The 16060-nt window shown below is 40.7% G+C and overlaps 1 protein-coding gene across 5 annotated transcripts in view; it reads left to right on the plus strand.

The window, feature by feature from the left end:
- The window catches only part of CMIP (c-Maf inducing protein), a 140273-nt gene that overhangs the window by 74738 nt on the left and 49475 nt on the right, over nucleotides 1-16060 (plus strand). For all 5 annotated transcript variants that reach the window (XM_075510892.1, XM_075510893.1, XM_075510894.1 and 2 more), the window contains exon 3: nucleotides 10171-10221. In XM_075510892.1, the coding sequence (XP_075367007.1) occupies nucleotides 10171-10221 (51 nt within the window). The remainder of the gene's footprint in view (nucleotides 1-10170; nucleotides 10222-16060) is intronic.

The following is a 16060-nucleotide window of genomic DNA, read 5'->3' on the forward strand; positions in this document are numbered from 1 at the left end:
ACTTGAAGAAGACTGAATTGACTCCAACTTAACTCTTACCATAGTTCTCAACATTGTTTCAAAGACAATTTGTTACCTGTTACCCTTTGGGAATTTACTTTTTCAGTTGAATATACAACCATGACTGTTGTGTATATGCGTTTCTGGCAGGTAGGACTGCAAACAGACTGGATGAACAATTTCTGCAGAAAATGTGAAGAAAAGATCAGTTTAAACTGTGAATAAATCTTGAAAAATTAAAAAGGGTATTTTTTCTTAAAGTATGAACAACTTCAAAGGATTGATCATAATAGAGCTTGTGTGTTTGGGTACGTACGCACACACGCTTTAACTGTATGACTTTTGCACAAAATGTAGTCCAATAGATAAAAAGATGGAAACGTACTGAATGATACACTAATGACTGTGATGACCACGTCTGCTGGATTATTTGTCCGTGAGAATCATGGTATGCAGTGCACTGATCCATGGTGCACAGTCCAGCATTTAGAATAGAATAGAATAGACTATTTCAGTTGGAAGGGACCTACAATGATCATCTAGTCCAACTGCCTGATCAATTCAGGGCTGACCAAAAGTTAAAGCATGTTGTTAAGGACACTGTCCAAATGCCTTTTAAACACTGACAGACTTGGGGTATTGACTTCCTCCTTTTGAAGCCTGTTCCAGTGTTTGGCCACCTTCTTGGTAAAGGAATGCTTCCTAATGTCCAGTCTAAACCTCCCCTGGTGCAGCTTCGAACCATTCCCATATGTCCTGTCACTGGATACCAGCGAGAAGAGATCAGCACCTCCCTCTCCACTTCCCCTCCTCAGGAAGCTGTAGAGAGCAACGAGGTCATCCCTCAGTCTCCTTTTCTCCAAACTAGACAAACCCAAAGTCCTTAGCCTCTCCTCATAGGGCATTCCTTCCAGAAGGAATTTCATTATTTCTTGGTGGTGAATTGTTTGCTGAAGACTCTGCAGGTCCACAAAGTATGTGGCACCATCTGTATCCAGGGAGAGTTTAGTCAAAGCTCTTCTGAAATGGCTCTACCTGGAGATCATAGGAAAAATAACCCATGTGGTATCATTCGGTAACCCAAGGCTAGGTGCCAAGCTGGTCCATGTTTTCCATACTACAGACTTCTGTAGAGACGTGAAACAGCAAAGTTGACTCTGAGTTGGGAAGCCAATATGACGAACACTAGGTTGTACTATTATTAGGTCCAGCTAGGCCCAGCTCTCCTTTGTCTTCATTTCAGACAGGCTGATAGGTCTGTCCGTACGCAGAGCTGTTTACAGAGCTCAGAGAACACCGTACTTGACTTCAGCCCTTCACGTGGTTCCTGTGCTTGAGGTTTGGGATGGTTTTGGAATGTCATAAAAATATCGTGAGGTTTTGATGATTTTGAACATAGCAAATACACTTTCACCTGAAATGGTTAGAGGTGTACATGGAAAGATTCATGGCCACATCCTTTGTTGAGTATTTTTCTGGAGCTCCCTTTCATTTACTTCACTGGTGTAATCCTGGAGTTTTGCAGCCCTGTAAAAGGAGGCTGCAACTATTCCCCCATTTTAATCTGAAAACGGTGCAGCTAAGTAAGTTTGGGATGACCTGAGAACACCTAACTTTGTGGATTCTCCTGGTGCATAGGTGGCATTTGTGTGTCTTTTGTCCTTGAAGCACAGGCATGTGTCCCATTGCACACGGAACATACGTACATGCCTCTGCTCAGTGCCTAGCGAATTTCTGTGGCTCAAAATGACTTACTGAATTTAGGCGTTACTGGGGAGTGTAGGGAGTCTGAATTTCAGACAGGCTGCTGCAAGTCCACCTAAGTCCTGATTCTGTGGTTTGAAAAGCCTCTCCTGTGCGTGACGTTGGGGAAGGCAGGAAGACGAGCCATGGTTTCCCAACAGCTAGATTAGGGTCCTCATTATTAACAAAATCTTCCTTGCCTAACCAGTTAATTGAATTAATTAGAAAGAAACTAATTTGTCAAGTTGGATGATTTTGATTTTTCCTTGTGATAATTTTGACTCTCTTTTTTCCATAAATTTCCTTAGTGGTGCTAGCATTTATGTTTATATCTGTTTCAACAGCTAGAATAGTTACATCTGCCTTTCCAAATTCCATTTCTAGGTCTTTATTCTATAGTTTATGGTAGCTGCCTTTATGGGCCTGCTTAATAGGAAACGAGATAAAGTTTGAACCCACAGCTCCCTGCTGAGTTTAAAGGAAATTGGTAGGGTGTGCAGACTTTAATCTGGAGCAGCCTGCCATTTTTTTCTTTAAAAAAAACCCAACAAACCAAACACACAAATAATTACATTTGTGAGAAAGTAATTTCTTAGTGTAGATGCTTTGGTATTTTCTTCGAAAAGATTGGTGTCCTTATGTAACGTCATAGGAACTGATAAAGAAGTGACGTGAGCTGGGTTTCTGTTATGTTTATTGCTGACTGGCTGAGCAGACTGGGTCAGATTACATTACAACTCTATGGGAATTTCAATATAATTGAAAATACAAACTTTAAAAATGTTTTTAGTATGACTTGGTCCTTGGTAGTGTCTTGATTCATCAAATGTGGTCAGACTGGAAGGAGTATAAAAATAGATTTCCCTTATACGGTTGTAATGTATATTCACAAATCCAAAACAGTACTAAAAGTTGTGTTTAGTATACTTTAGAAATCAAGATGCAAAAACTCAACTTATTGAGTAGTTGAGTTCAGCAGAAATTCTCTAGTATATGTGACAAAGAGTCCAAGTATCCAAAAGACACGTTCACTGAGGTGCTGGGAAACGGAGATGCTGAGAAATTAGCCCTTGCATTTATTAGCCTTTAGCTAATTGCAGTTATTTCCAGATTTCCGAGAGACTTCAATACATTTATGGGAAATTAGGATTTCTGATCTTTTATAAAATCATTCTGCCCTGCTAGTCTGAGCAGCAGCATGCTCTGATGTAATGTCCAGCTCTGGTATCAGGAAGTGTATGATAGTGGAACAAGTCAAACTAGTCCAAAACATGTTCCCAGTACTGTTTCTTCTGAAGTACCCTTTTGGTGAAATCTGGTTTTTTTTCTTTTTTCTTTTTCTTTTTTTTTTTTTTTTTACCTCCCCAAAGACTTGATTTAAATGAGGTTTATCTATATAAAAATGTTTAAATTAACTGTTTTGACTACTCCCCCCGATTTACTTCGTATTTCTGATTAATTTTAATTTTACATTTTGATCAATGTTTTTGCATGTTTTTGCACATGCTGTATTATAAATTCCTTAATGCTATGGGATACTATTGACATGGTTTGACATAAAATGAAGCATTTTAGTAGTTCTGAATCACAGGCCTTCCTGATTTTTCATTTTGCAGAAAAATTTAAAATTCCAACTTCTGCTTCACTAATTTGAAGCAGAAGCAAATTTCGGACAACTGGCATTTCCCTCAGATGGAAATTCATTTCCAGCAATCCTTGTGGGAGGATGTCAGCGTGTGGTGTTAGAGCATCCTTCGTGTATTTGTCTGTGTTAGGCATGAGAAACGCCACAAGAGAGTCCGAGTCCATGTTCAAGTTCTCATCCCCCCTGTCTGCTGTCACCAAGGTCTATTTCTGGCTTATTACTGCACCGTAATGAGTCAGAGAAGGAAGAGTGCCATTACCTTTCCTTACATCATCCCGATGTCCTCCCATAGCAATACTGACCCATCCCAACCTATTTTAACACATGAAATCTGACAAGCAGTGCCGGAGGTGATGCAGCTCCTCTTAGGAAATCGGATCACGATAACAGGACGTGTCTACCTGGGTTTCAGAGCAGGATTTGGTTCTCAGGCAGCAAACAGCTTAATCTGGGCTGGGATCACATCGGAAAGTCGTCTCCGTGTGTGTGCTTCCCACTCAGTGTTTGTTGTATAAGCACAACTGTCTGAGCACAGGCGTGTTTCACCGCCCGGCGTTTGGGGATTCTCATCGTCCCTTGTGGGAGTCATGGACAGTCAGTTTTCTAGACACGCTGGTGGCTTGTGCTTTCTTTCCTCCTGCCAAACAATGTGGTCCCTGGTCCTTCTGATGAGCAGCAATCAGCTCTCACAGATTTTTTTTCTTTCCTACGATTGGGATAGCAGGTGTGGAAGAAAGTGTTGCTGGAGGTGGCTCATAGGCTACAAGCTCTTTAGGCCAGGAAATAGGAGCTAAATTTAGCCTTTGAAGAAGTGTGAGCTCTTCGGTATCAGTAATAGCTGGGCCTCCTTGAGCTGGGCTAAACTTCTGCTCTTCTGCTTTCCATTTGTAAAGCACAATGTGCAATTATGGTATTGTGTGGATGATTATGAAGAGGATGCTGCTATTGATAGTGAAATAACTGGAATAACCTTTTGAAAGAGGTTGAAAAAAACTTAGAGTATAATTGCACAAGCTGCTTAGCACCGGATGTAGAAAGAGTCCCAGGAAAAAGGCTTTGGTATTTCAGTCGTGACAGTGCTGCCTGCTTTCCCATGGTGTCCTTTCTTTTGGATGGGTCCTAAATACCTGGAAGCTGCCACTTCCATCCCTACTGTAGTGTTGTTTTATTTATTTCTTGGCAATCAAGCGTAGTCAGAAGGAAAAAGAAGAGGAAGCCTTGACAAGCACAACAGTCACACGTTCAGCTTGGTGCTTGAGCATGCTGTTCTTGCCAGGGAGTCCCCACGGTAAATGTTTCCACTGGATTTTTTAGTAACATTTTATTTTAGTCTCCTCGGAGAACCTGGCTTTTGTTTTAAGTGCGAGTCCAGCTGATGTTGCCAGTGTGGGGAGGTCATGCAAGGACCAGAATCCAGCAGAGACAAGGAGTATTTTTGGGAGGAAAATAGCATTTCTAGCAATTACCAGCAACTCTGTCTGTACCTTGAGTTAAGCCAGAAGAGCGGCAGGTTTCACTTGCAAGTGTTGTGGAGGTGCAATGCTGGGATGTGCCTCAGCAGTGTAAAGGTTTTGTTCGGTCTGCATGAGGCAGCAGTGTGCGTGCCATGGGGGTTCGACTTCCTGCAGCCCTGAGCTGCTCTGCTCTGCTGTTCCTGTGGCTGATAATAAATTGGTGCAGAGAAGCCTGCAATATTTTATGAGTCCCAGTAATGAATATCACCTGGAGGAAAACATAACAAAGCCCCATCCTGCTGACCAGAGAGCACGCGAGGGAGAGAAACAGAGAATAAAACCAGGAAGAGTTAAAAGCAGAATCTGGATCATCAGATCCCACTTATTGCCACATCTTTTCAGATGGCAAAACCCCTTAGGGAAGGGTATGTATGAAGGATGCTGTTGTAAGGAAAAATCTGGGAACTTTTTGCTACGTGGACAAGCCTGTCCTTGTATTCTTCTGAGCAACGCACATGCCGGTAAAAAGGGATGCTGTAGTGCTAACTTACCGTTAAAGGAACTTGGTAGCATGGCATGTGCAGTGTGGTGGAAATGACAAATTTTCTGCTCATGCTTGTTGCTGTAGACATAGTGGTATCAGTGGAGCTGTGAGTATTTATATTAGCTAAAGGTCTTCACCATCATTTCTGGAGTGGTCGGTTTCTTGCAGAGTTTCAGGTGTTCTGTTTCTCAGCAGCACACAGGTTCCTATCTTCTCTCCTCCTTGCCTGGGTGGAAATCACTGCAGGGACTGTAACACTGGCATGAAACAAGTGTTCAGTTTCCTATTTTTGTGAGCAAAAAGAAAATCTGCTTTTAAAAAGTTCACTGCTTTTTAATGAAAAAGTGTATTCCTACTCATTGACTAAGAAATGGAGTAGTTTGGGTGCAGAGAAAAATATTTCCCCTTTTGAGCAGAGATGTAAATTTACTCATGTTGACCAAAGCTCTGTATGTGCAGGCATTTAATATCTTGCACAGTTTTCCTCCTGTGAGCAGGCTTTTTGAAGCCGATGAAATTAATCCTATGAGTAAAGTTAGTACTATAGCTGATCCCAGGTGGCTTTTCCTCTCTGACTAAACATTTACACCCCAAAAATTAGAATATAAAATCCCTCAGAACACAGTTCCAGGATCAACTCATCTTAAAAAAAAGTACTACCTACAGCAGGCATTCTTAAAGTAGATATTCTTCCTCCTCATTGGAATAATAATAAATAAGCTACAAGTAGTTTGAATCTTCTTGCACCTTCTAAGAGTTTTACTGCCACATTTTCCTGTTTTCTAAAGTACTTTTCTACTATGTTGTGGTTGTGCAAAAACAATGGGAGGCCTTGATTGTGAAAGAAACTCCAATCAGTTGGACCGTGTGCCACCCACAACCCTGCTAAAGCCATTGCATTTGAGAACAAAATTCTTAGTGGAATTGGGGCCTAGACATACCAAAAACACAGGGGGCCCAAACTATTATTTTACACAGACAGGTTATAGAACCTCCATTGTACTTCATTCCTATCTCATTGACTATTTGTAATAACAGCAGGCAAAACATTTCCAGGTTGAACCTTTTTTTTAAGTTGGAAAGGTAGCTGTAAGATTAGTGGTATAGAACTGGACCCACCATGTGGGCAAGGCTGAGAGTAAGAAAAACCTTCCCTGTGCGGTCAGAATGCCTAAGTAAAGCCTGTTTTAAAGTCTTTTGTGTCTCACTTTCTCCTCTTTATTGTACCCTAGAGCTGAATAAATATAGTAGATTATGCCCTCAGCTGGAGTGAAAAAATGTAGGTGTCAGTTCCTGGGAAGTGATGACTTCAGTGCAGAAGTGCTGGGCTCCAGGAATGCACATCAGATAAAACTGTAAATGTGTGTGTGCAGCCCCTATCAATGAATTGTAGTGCTCTCCACCGCTTTACACTTTGGTGCTCATTGCTCCAAACTTCAGAAATCTTATGCACAATAACCTGTATGCTTGAGTAAGTCAGCGTGTGCAGAGGTAGCCATTGGCTGGACAGCTGTCTGGATGAGCACTGACAAGAGCCTGATGGCTCTTCTGTCATCCCAGCACGCTATGAAACTCCCAGTTCTTTTGGTAAGAAAGAAATATTCCCTGTAGTCCCTTTCTCAGGGTAAGCCTGAAAAAGAGGAGGGAGGAACAAGAGATGCTGTGCAAGAGCGAGCTCTTTGTTGTCCTCTGCAAAAGATCCAGCGTTTCCTGCATGTCACTGTGGTTTTGCAGCTTGCTGGAGTCAGGCAGGCCAGGCGGAAGGGTGCACTGGAAGGATTAGCCTCTGCTGCCTGGGAGAGGTGGGGAATGCTGGTGTCAGACAGCTCCATCCAGATAACAGTGGTTGGGTTAAATGCATTCAGTCTATCTGTGTTGAACACTGTGGAAAGAGCGCTGGTGAAATGACCGTTGACTTTCCGCGTTCCTCTTACCGTTGAGTCCTGATCATTAATAGAAGTGTGGGGGTTCCCTAAAGGTTTGTTTTTCCACTTTTGTGTTCGCTTTGTCGTCTTTGTCTTCGCTTTCCTTGGAAGTGGTCTTGAACAACATCCTGAGCTCTGAGGGTTTCCAGTTTTAGAGTGGTTCAAACTCCTAACCTAGATCCAGATGCAAGTTTTCTTGATCACTTCTCCTTTCCAATAGCTGACACTACATGTAGACAGTGCTTGGTCCCACACATGGAACCTGGTCACTTTGCTAATTTTACTTTTTAAACGCTTTTTGTATATTGCTGCTGTCAAGTTAAACAAGTCTTTCCTCTGCCGGTTTTGGTTTTGCCTTTTATAGCATTCATTCTTTGTTTTCTCCTCCAGTATTTGCACTCCACTTGTGTCTCAACGTCTGCCTGATGCTGTTGTCCTCATTAATAGTTTCTGTCATCCAGTTTATGTAAGGCTCCAGTCGGTTGCACAATCTATCTACAGATAGTATTTTCTAATTACTTGTAGTGGTCTTACAATCTGTAGCTACTGATATCCCAAAAGTAGGAGAATAATTAACAGTTCTCAACAGTTCCCATTTAGGGCTTTAGCATTTGCTTTTACTTTAGACTTCAGTGCCAGTGCATTTTTGGTTCAAGTCATGTAATGGTCAGACCAGGGACTAAATCAGGTTGACATTTTGCCTGGTTCAGAGAAGTACTTCATCTCCCTAGAATATTTTGGATTTTATCAGTTTAAATAACAGTATCTTAGTTTGCATAGCTCTTATAGACTCAATCTGCATATATTTTTTTAAGGAAGTAATGGATGTGTAACTTGCCATATTATTGGTGCTATTGCTTAGTGTACATGCTCAAGCCTACAAAAACTTTTTAACTTGTTTTTTAAAGGGCTTTGATGCTAGCATTTGAAATAAAGGGGTTTTGTTCCCCTCCATGAAACAGTTTTCTCCTTTAAAAAAAAAAATAAAAAAGGTTCAATTTGAAATTGAACCTTTTTTCAAGAAATCTGGTGGGTTTTTAAAGCATTTTGTCTGGACAAAGATAAGAAATATGTAAGCATATTTACTTCATGCCTTTTTGATTATGTTAAAAATGTCCTTCGGGCTTTTTGTGGCAAATTATTTTTGACCTTTTGATTGTATTAAAATATAGTATAAAGTATATTGAATTGAAATTCAATTCTATAACATATATAGGTAAAAGGTCTGTCTTATCATATGTTGTAATGCACACATATACATAAAATACTATGTAAATAACAGAAAGAAAATCATTAAATATTGGCAAACCAAAATATCCTGAAGATCTGCACTCTAAATGGTTTTACAATTTTTCATGGCATGCAAAGAAAAAAAAAAAGAAAAAAAGAAAAGGAAATTACACTCTTTTTTCCCATTTGTAGCAAATTCATATTCTGATACATCCGCATTCTTTGTGAAATGGAAAGTTTGTTTTTGATAAACTTTGTGGTCAGCCAAGATTATTTATGGTAGATTTATTCGGCTTTGTTGCCTAGAGATCTACTGGAGGAGCAATTGATTCTCATTAATATATAAATAAATAATACATAATATGTATATACAAGAGCATTACTCCATTTAATTCAGAGGAATCACTCCAAATTTGTCACCGAGACATCAGTATCTGACCTTGAGATTAAACGCAGTTTTGGTAACCATGCAATGTTTTTAATTCTAGTATTCTTGCCATTATCAGTGAACTGAATCAGTGTCAGGAAATAAAATTCATTCTGCAGTGTGGATTTTGAATATTTACCTGAAAACATGTGAGGGAGTGAAATTTGTTGAAGGATGCTTTAATTTGCAAGAAGTATGTGGTTTTTAGCTGGTGAAGAGCCTCACCTTTTTTTTTCTTTTAACATGGATTTTTGGGCTATCCTGTAATTTTCACTGATTGTGTAAAACATTTTGAATCGTAAGTAAAAATTGCCCATTGGCAGCAATGAGATAGAGTTGGAAAAGCCAAAGGGCATCGCTACCCACTCAAATATTTCAAACTTATGTCACCTTGTTAAGGCATGCATATTTACGTCACTGTAGATGCTTTTATATTTTTTGATACCGAGCCTTTTGACCTTTGGGAGTGTTGAACTATTCCTTCATTGGCTACGAACCTGGCTTCACACTGAGAAATTCTGGCAGCTCTGCTTAATACGGACAAAGACGGGTGATTGCTGGGAGTGATTATTGCAACATTTATGCCGTTGCTGCAAACAGTCTGTGCATGTATCTGCACGTCTGTGTGTGTTATGCTTTTCATCACTCTGTTATAATATCGCTGAAAGAGCTAAGACGTTATTTGAATTGCTTTGGGGCCAGCTGAGGAACAGGACAAGAAGGGAAACTGGAGTATGGAAAAAACCCACCCCTCCTAGTAAAATGTCAACCTGTCGTCTTACTCTGCTCCTGATGATTAATTGCAAAGGCAAATGTCCTACAGACATTAAAGATCTGACCAAAACCTGATTGAAATCAGGGAGGATTTTCCACAATCTTTGGGTTGGACATGGTTTCATAGGTGGTTAATGTTTTGTAAGGGTTTGGTTCAGTATTTTACATTTGCACCAAGGTCTTCATGTCACTGCTTTCTGTGAAAATACACTGGTTATAATGTAAAGTTGTAGCTTTGAGCAAAGAGTTTCCCTCACTCTGATGAGGCTGGGGGTGAAGTTAGCCAGGCTCATACAGTTCAGAAGAATACAGTGAGTGCAGCCTTATTGGTTTTAGGGCACACGTGAGTCATTTGCTTAGTTTTGGCTGGGTGATCTGAAACACTGGTAGAAACTAATGATTCTGTTTGTAACTTTTGTTTATTGCAGGCTGCAAACAGTTACCTGAGGGATCAGTGGTTCCATTCTTTGCAGTGGAAGGTAAGTTCTGCGCTTGACTGTCTTCCTTGTCTGCCTCTAAGAATACTTTTTAGCATTCCCTATTCCTTCATTGTAAGAGCCCTGAATGGATAGTCTTTTTCTTACAGAAACTCTAAATCAGAACATGTATGCGGTTTCAACTTGCTCATATCCTGAAGTAGACAAATTAACTTGTTACATAGCCCAGCTTTATCAACATGTGATTGGCATTAAAAAGTAGATAGCCAGTAAATTCACATTTAAACAGTATAGAGATTGGATGGTTTTGGTTTTATACTATGAAGTGTAATACGTTACAGAATCACTACAGCCTAATCATATGCTCTGGACTCTTGGGATGCTTGTGGTTTTTGTTTGTTTGTTTGTTTTCTTTTTCTGAGAAACTAGGGTGAAAGCGTGTCTTTTAGAGTTGCTTATTGTAAGTAGCATCAATCTGTTATGCATCAGTCTGTGTTTATGCTTTAGGATGATTTGGATTTAAAGGCAGCTTCCATTTCAGGGGTCTTGAGCCCTTTCTCATTTTCAGTGGGAACAATGGACTGATTGCCCTGAGTAGGGGAAGTGGATCACAGTGACAACATTGTCTCTCAAAAGCAGCACATTCCTCATCAAAAACTGTAGCTGCTGACATTTGGATAGAATCTGTATGGATCTTTGACGCAGCTGGAAGCAAGTTTTGGCCAGATGCTGATTATGGTTGTCCTCTCTTGTCTTGCAGTGGGAAACACAGGCAGTAGCTTTTCAGCTCAGGACTTGTCTTCAGCAGGGTTTCAGTGAGGTCAGCCAGGTTGGCTGTGTAGCTTATCAAGATTTCAGCCTGCTGACAGCAACCACATATGAAAATATAAGGAAGTCCCTCCCACCAAACTGGTTTTGTTGTAGGTGTGTTTGATAGTTGCAAAATAGCTGTGTGGCAAAACTACAGTATTGGTGTATTTTGTATAGCCATCAGCATCTGGCAGAATCATATTCTGAGCGGATCCAGGTTCTTATCAGTAAGAGCCAAGTGTCGAGATCTCCTTTTCCAGACCACTGGCATATTCTCCAGCCTGTTACCCTGATTGCCTAAATGAGCGTGGGACAGTAGTGCTGATAGCAGGAGGCTGGGCTGTGGTGTGGCACTTTATTTTGGCCTCTTGACAGTATCATTAACACAATGCCTAGCCAGTCTTGCTTTCTTTGCAACTCCTGAGGATAACAAAGACCTTAAAGCCTCCAGAGACAGTATCTCCATGCGGTCGTTATTTTCCGTCTTGCTTTGGCAGGCAAGGATGATCAGAGAAAGCATGGACAGAAATGATGATGGAATTTCTTCTTCTACCTCGCCCCCAGCCAGGTTGGCTGTGGTACTAATGTGCTGGTGGCATGTGCCCACGTCACTCCTGCAGCAAGGGGGAAATCAGGGTTGGAGGTGCAGCTCTGAGAAAAAAAAGTAAGGAGTGGTAAAGATGCAACCTGGCCCCACCACCATCCACCCCATCAATTAAATGATGAAAGGGGAAAAAAAAAAAAAAAAAGCCTAGACAGAATGACCTGGCTTGCTCACATGACTTTCGGTCATGGAGAGGGAGCTTTGCTCTGTGGGAGTTGTTTTTAAAGGAGTATTTCTTAAACTTTCCAATGCTTCTGACCAAGCCTCTCATTTTGGGAAACTCTGAGTAATTTAACTTGTTGCAAAGGAGAATTTATTTTTGCTTCCTTGCTTCCCTCCCCACCCCCATTAAGTTTGTTTCTGAAAAACAAGTGAAACATTATCTTGATTTGAAAAACCTTTCCTTTACCAAGAATAGCAAGTAGCTTTTTCCCATAAGAACAGTGACAGGGTTTAGTCACTGCCCAGGTACTTTACACTAACAAATTCCTCTGTGCTAAAAGGGAGATAGTTTTGATGAGTTTTGTTGCTTAATAGTTCAGAGGAAGCGCATCTGGTAACTTTCTGCTGTTTACTTTGGTTGATATTTGGCAGGTTTAAGTGAAATCACAACAGAACTAAGAGACAAGACAAGCAGTGTACCTATAAGGAAGTGGAGGAATGCAGTTATGTGGTCTACCCTAGTGAAGTTCATCACTTTAGTAGCACCATAGCCTATGACTTTAAGAGCCAGGTGCCAAGGTTCATCTCACTCCATAATTTGTATGGTTTGATGATTAAGCAGGTAGTGAGGGAACCCACAAAAAAACAGGAAGCCTATTCTTCTGGAATGGGTCATTTACACAAAGCACCAGCTGGCAGAGAGATCGCCGCAGCTGTATTATAATTGGGTGGTTATGCTGATGAATGATATATTTGTCTAGTGGTCTTACAAATAATAGGTCAAAACATTTCTGTGGGCATGTAGAACACAGATGCAAACTGGTGCAGATAGCTGAAGCAGTTATTCGGGGGAAAACATTCAACAGACTTGAGCTTGCTATTGTTTGTACTTGTGTGGTGGAAGCGTTTAGAGGGTCCAGCTGAACCCAGAGCCCCACTGTACTAGGCACTCGATGTAGGTGGAGCAGGAGACCTTCACTTCCCCTGCCCTGCCCAAACAAGGCTGGAGGAACCCATTTCACAGGTGGCAAACTGATATTCTGAGAGTTTCCAGCAGTGGGGATTGCCCCCTTGATCTTAAAACAGGAATACTTAAATTACAGTTGTGGGAGCAGATTCATATCCTGTCAGTGTCCTTCTGGCTTCTTTTCCTGTGCTTCAAGCCTTGGGAGTCAGATGCTGCATGTAATCTGAGCTACCTGGAAAATGCTAGGTCCAGTGAATAGCTGTGGTGTTAAATATTTGGAGAAGCTCTTTAGGTTCAGGCACATACTGGTTATCCTTTGGTCTTGTATGAAGGTGCTAAGGTCTGTGAGAGAGTTCTTACGTGGTGCAGTTTCAAGGATTAACACGCTGTGGGAATTCAATTTGCCAGCCAGCACTTTGGAAATAATTTTTGTTCTAGAGACAAACATTGAAATAAAAATCAAGAATAATTTCTTTCTGCAGCCCATGGAATAATAAAAGAGATGCTACAGATAAACGGAAATAAAAGAAAACCAAACACGTAATTATGCATGTTTTAGATCCATCTGCAAGAGGTTTTATGTGTCATCCAACTAACTAGCTGTGAAGATGCTTACACAGCTTTTTAGATGCCACTGTCTCCTTGAATACTGTGCTCATTGAAGAGAGCATGGATGTAGGGACCTGTTCCTTATGTAGTCTTTTTCTCTTTGGCTTTTCCATTTCAAACCCTCCCACTAAGGTTTACTCATAATTTCCTCATTTAATCTGGATATTAGTGTATATCACAACTCCTAAAGGATTATTTGCCACTTCAGCCTATTTTTAGAAATCCTGATTTCCTTCGGGTTATAGCTAAGCTAAACTATCTTTGTCCAGAGAATAAACAGAACATGTTAACAACTGTCCAGATCCTCAAACATAAACAAATCATTAATCCATTGTGTAAGGAATGTTCCTTTCAACCAAGGAGGTTGGATTGAAACCATCATATATAATCTTTGGTATTTGGAAGCTGGTAAGTCATAACAGTGTATCAATAAAGATAACAACGCTTTCTGTGAACATATAAAAGAGCGTAACACATGCAGTTCATTGCCCTTTCTGGATCTAGGCTAGATACAGCGGTAACCAACCACTTCTGTAGGGGATGAATACAGCTAAGCTTGGCTTTGAGGGGTACTGTGACCAGTAATTTTGGGGCACACACAAATAAGTAAATATTTGCTTGGCATTTTCCCAGACAGCATCCATCTACTTTGTTGCTTGTTTATATCTTGCTGTCTTTGGGCTAAGGACTTTCTGTGTATTTGTATAGTGCCGAGCACATAGAGGTACCACCCTCTGTAGAAAACGTGGAGCCTTACTACACCACATGCTTAAAGTGTTAGTTATTAAAAGACCTGCTTGACTAATTTAGTACCATGTTGCACTTGAATTAAAAAAGACATCATTGAGGTCTTCTCTGGGGATCTTTAGGTCTTCTCTTGGGATACGGAGTACAGGTATAGATTTACATTTGTTGGGGGGAATACGCCTAAAGGTCGCACAGGGCATGTTGCATTTTGTTGGCATGCTTGATAGTAAACTCTGAACACTGCCCTGATTGTGGGATGTGGGTTGCTTGTGTTTTCTAGTTAGCTGAATGATGCAGCAATGAAACATGTCAGTTGACGGCCTTTGGGGGAATGTCCTGAATTGACACAATACAGAAAGAACAGACCTAGGTCTGCAGTAAAGCATGAAGCATGACTCAAGCTGAGCTTTGTGGGTTTCTGACCTGGATCTTCTAGAAAGGCTTGCCTATACCTTGTCTTTCCTACTGATGCTATTAACCAGTTCTCGACTGTCCCTTAATGAGTAGTGCTGTTTGGTTAGGGGGTTTAGCCATCTGTTAGCATGGACAGTGCAAATGTGTTAATTGTAGCATTGTTTAGGTTGGAAGGGACCTTTGAACATCATCTGGTCCTCTCCCCACCCACGCCACCCTTTTCCTCACTCAGTGCAGGGTGTACTTTGAAATTGTATGAGGTTGCTGAGAGCCTGTACAGCCGAGCTGTAAAGCCCCGAACCAGGCACAGCATTCACGTGTGAGCTCACAAGTACTGAGCGGAGGGGAGTGTTCACCTTCCTCATCCTGCTGTCAGTGCTCGTGTTCATGCAGCCCAGCATGCGTACGCACCCCTGACTTGTAGTCAACAATCACATTACCTTTGTTTTAAAATTCATTTTCTACACAGACTCCATGTTTTGATTCCCATGAATTGGAAAACTGGAACAATGCTGTCATTTGGGATTTGCAAACATTTTGCATTGAATGCTAAAACAAGCAATGTTGGCCTTCATTCAAAAACTTCAATTTTGGATTAATACTTCCCTGGTTCTCATAGGGATTGTTGTATCTGTGTCTTCAGGAAATAGATACTTCCATGCACAAGCAGTCCTATTAATTGCAAAGGGATTGACTGTCCTATAAAGTCATACTTGACCTGAATAACGATACGCTCTCTGGTCTTTACTGTGTCCAGGTTATGAATTCCTTGTCCATTAGTACTGAATATTTTTTATCCAATAGCTGTGGGTGAGTATCAGTTTTTGTATCTAATGGTGAAAGTTCAGAGAGAGTTATTCTTCTGTGCTTTAAAACTGCAAAAAATTAAGTTGAGAGAAACTGTTCTCCAAAGTGTGGTAAAGCCTTCCTTGTGTAAAGCACCTTTACGGTTTTGTCACCATGGTAATGATTAAAAATAGTGCTGATACAGGAGTGGGGTTTATATAGAATTTAAATGATGACATTAAAGAAATTTATAGCCATAAATCATGGCTTAAAACTATGAGATCAGGAAAAAATCACATTGGTTATGGTTAAAAAGGCCCATGTCTGTCCTTTGTATTTAATCACCTAATTTATGATGTGAGAGAGGAAGTTTTGATACCCTGTGACAATTCAATAGCTCTGTGCTGTACTGCATAGTGAAAATATCAGCTCAGCAGTTCTTTGGAGTGCTGGTTCCTGGACTTCAGACCCTCTCTTTGGTGGTTACACAGCACACGCATCTGTAGTTGTCTTGGCTGTTTCTTTGCTTTCTTTAGCTGAAAACCTGAGGTATTTTCACAGAACACAGAAGTTCCCATTTTCTGTTATTTTGAGGTGAAACAAAAAATAATTATCATACAATTAGGCCAACAATGGCTTTTTTTTTTTCTTTGTATTTTTTCTTTTTCCTTTTGTGTCTGTATACAAGTCAATAATATATTGATGGGAACCTAAGCCGTGGAATTAAGTTTTGCCTTTCAAAGCCTCAGGGCTTTGAAAGCGTTGTGAGCTTTGACGACACA

This window comes from Mycteria americana, chromosome 8, assembly GCF_035582795.1.
Source record: "Mycteria americana isolate JAX WOST 10 ecotype Jacksonville Zoo and Gardens chromosome 8, USCA_MyAme_1.0, whole genome shotgun sequence".
NCBI lineage: Eukaryota > Metazoa > Chordata > Aves > Ciconiiformes > Ciconiidae > Mycteria > Mycteria americana.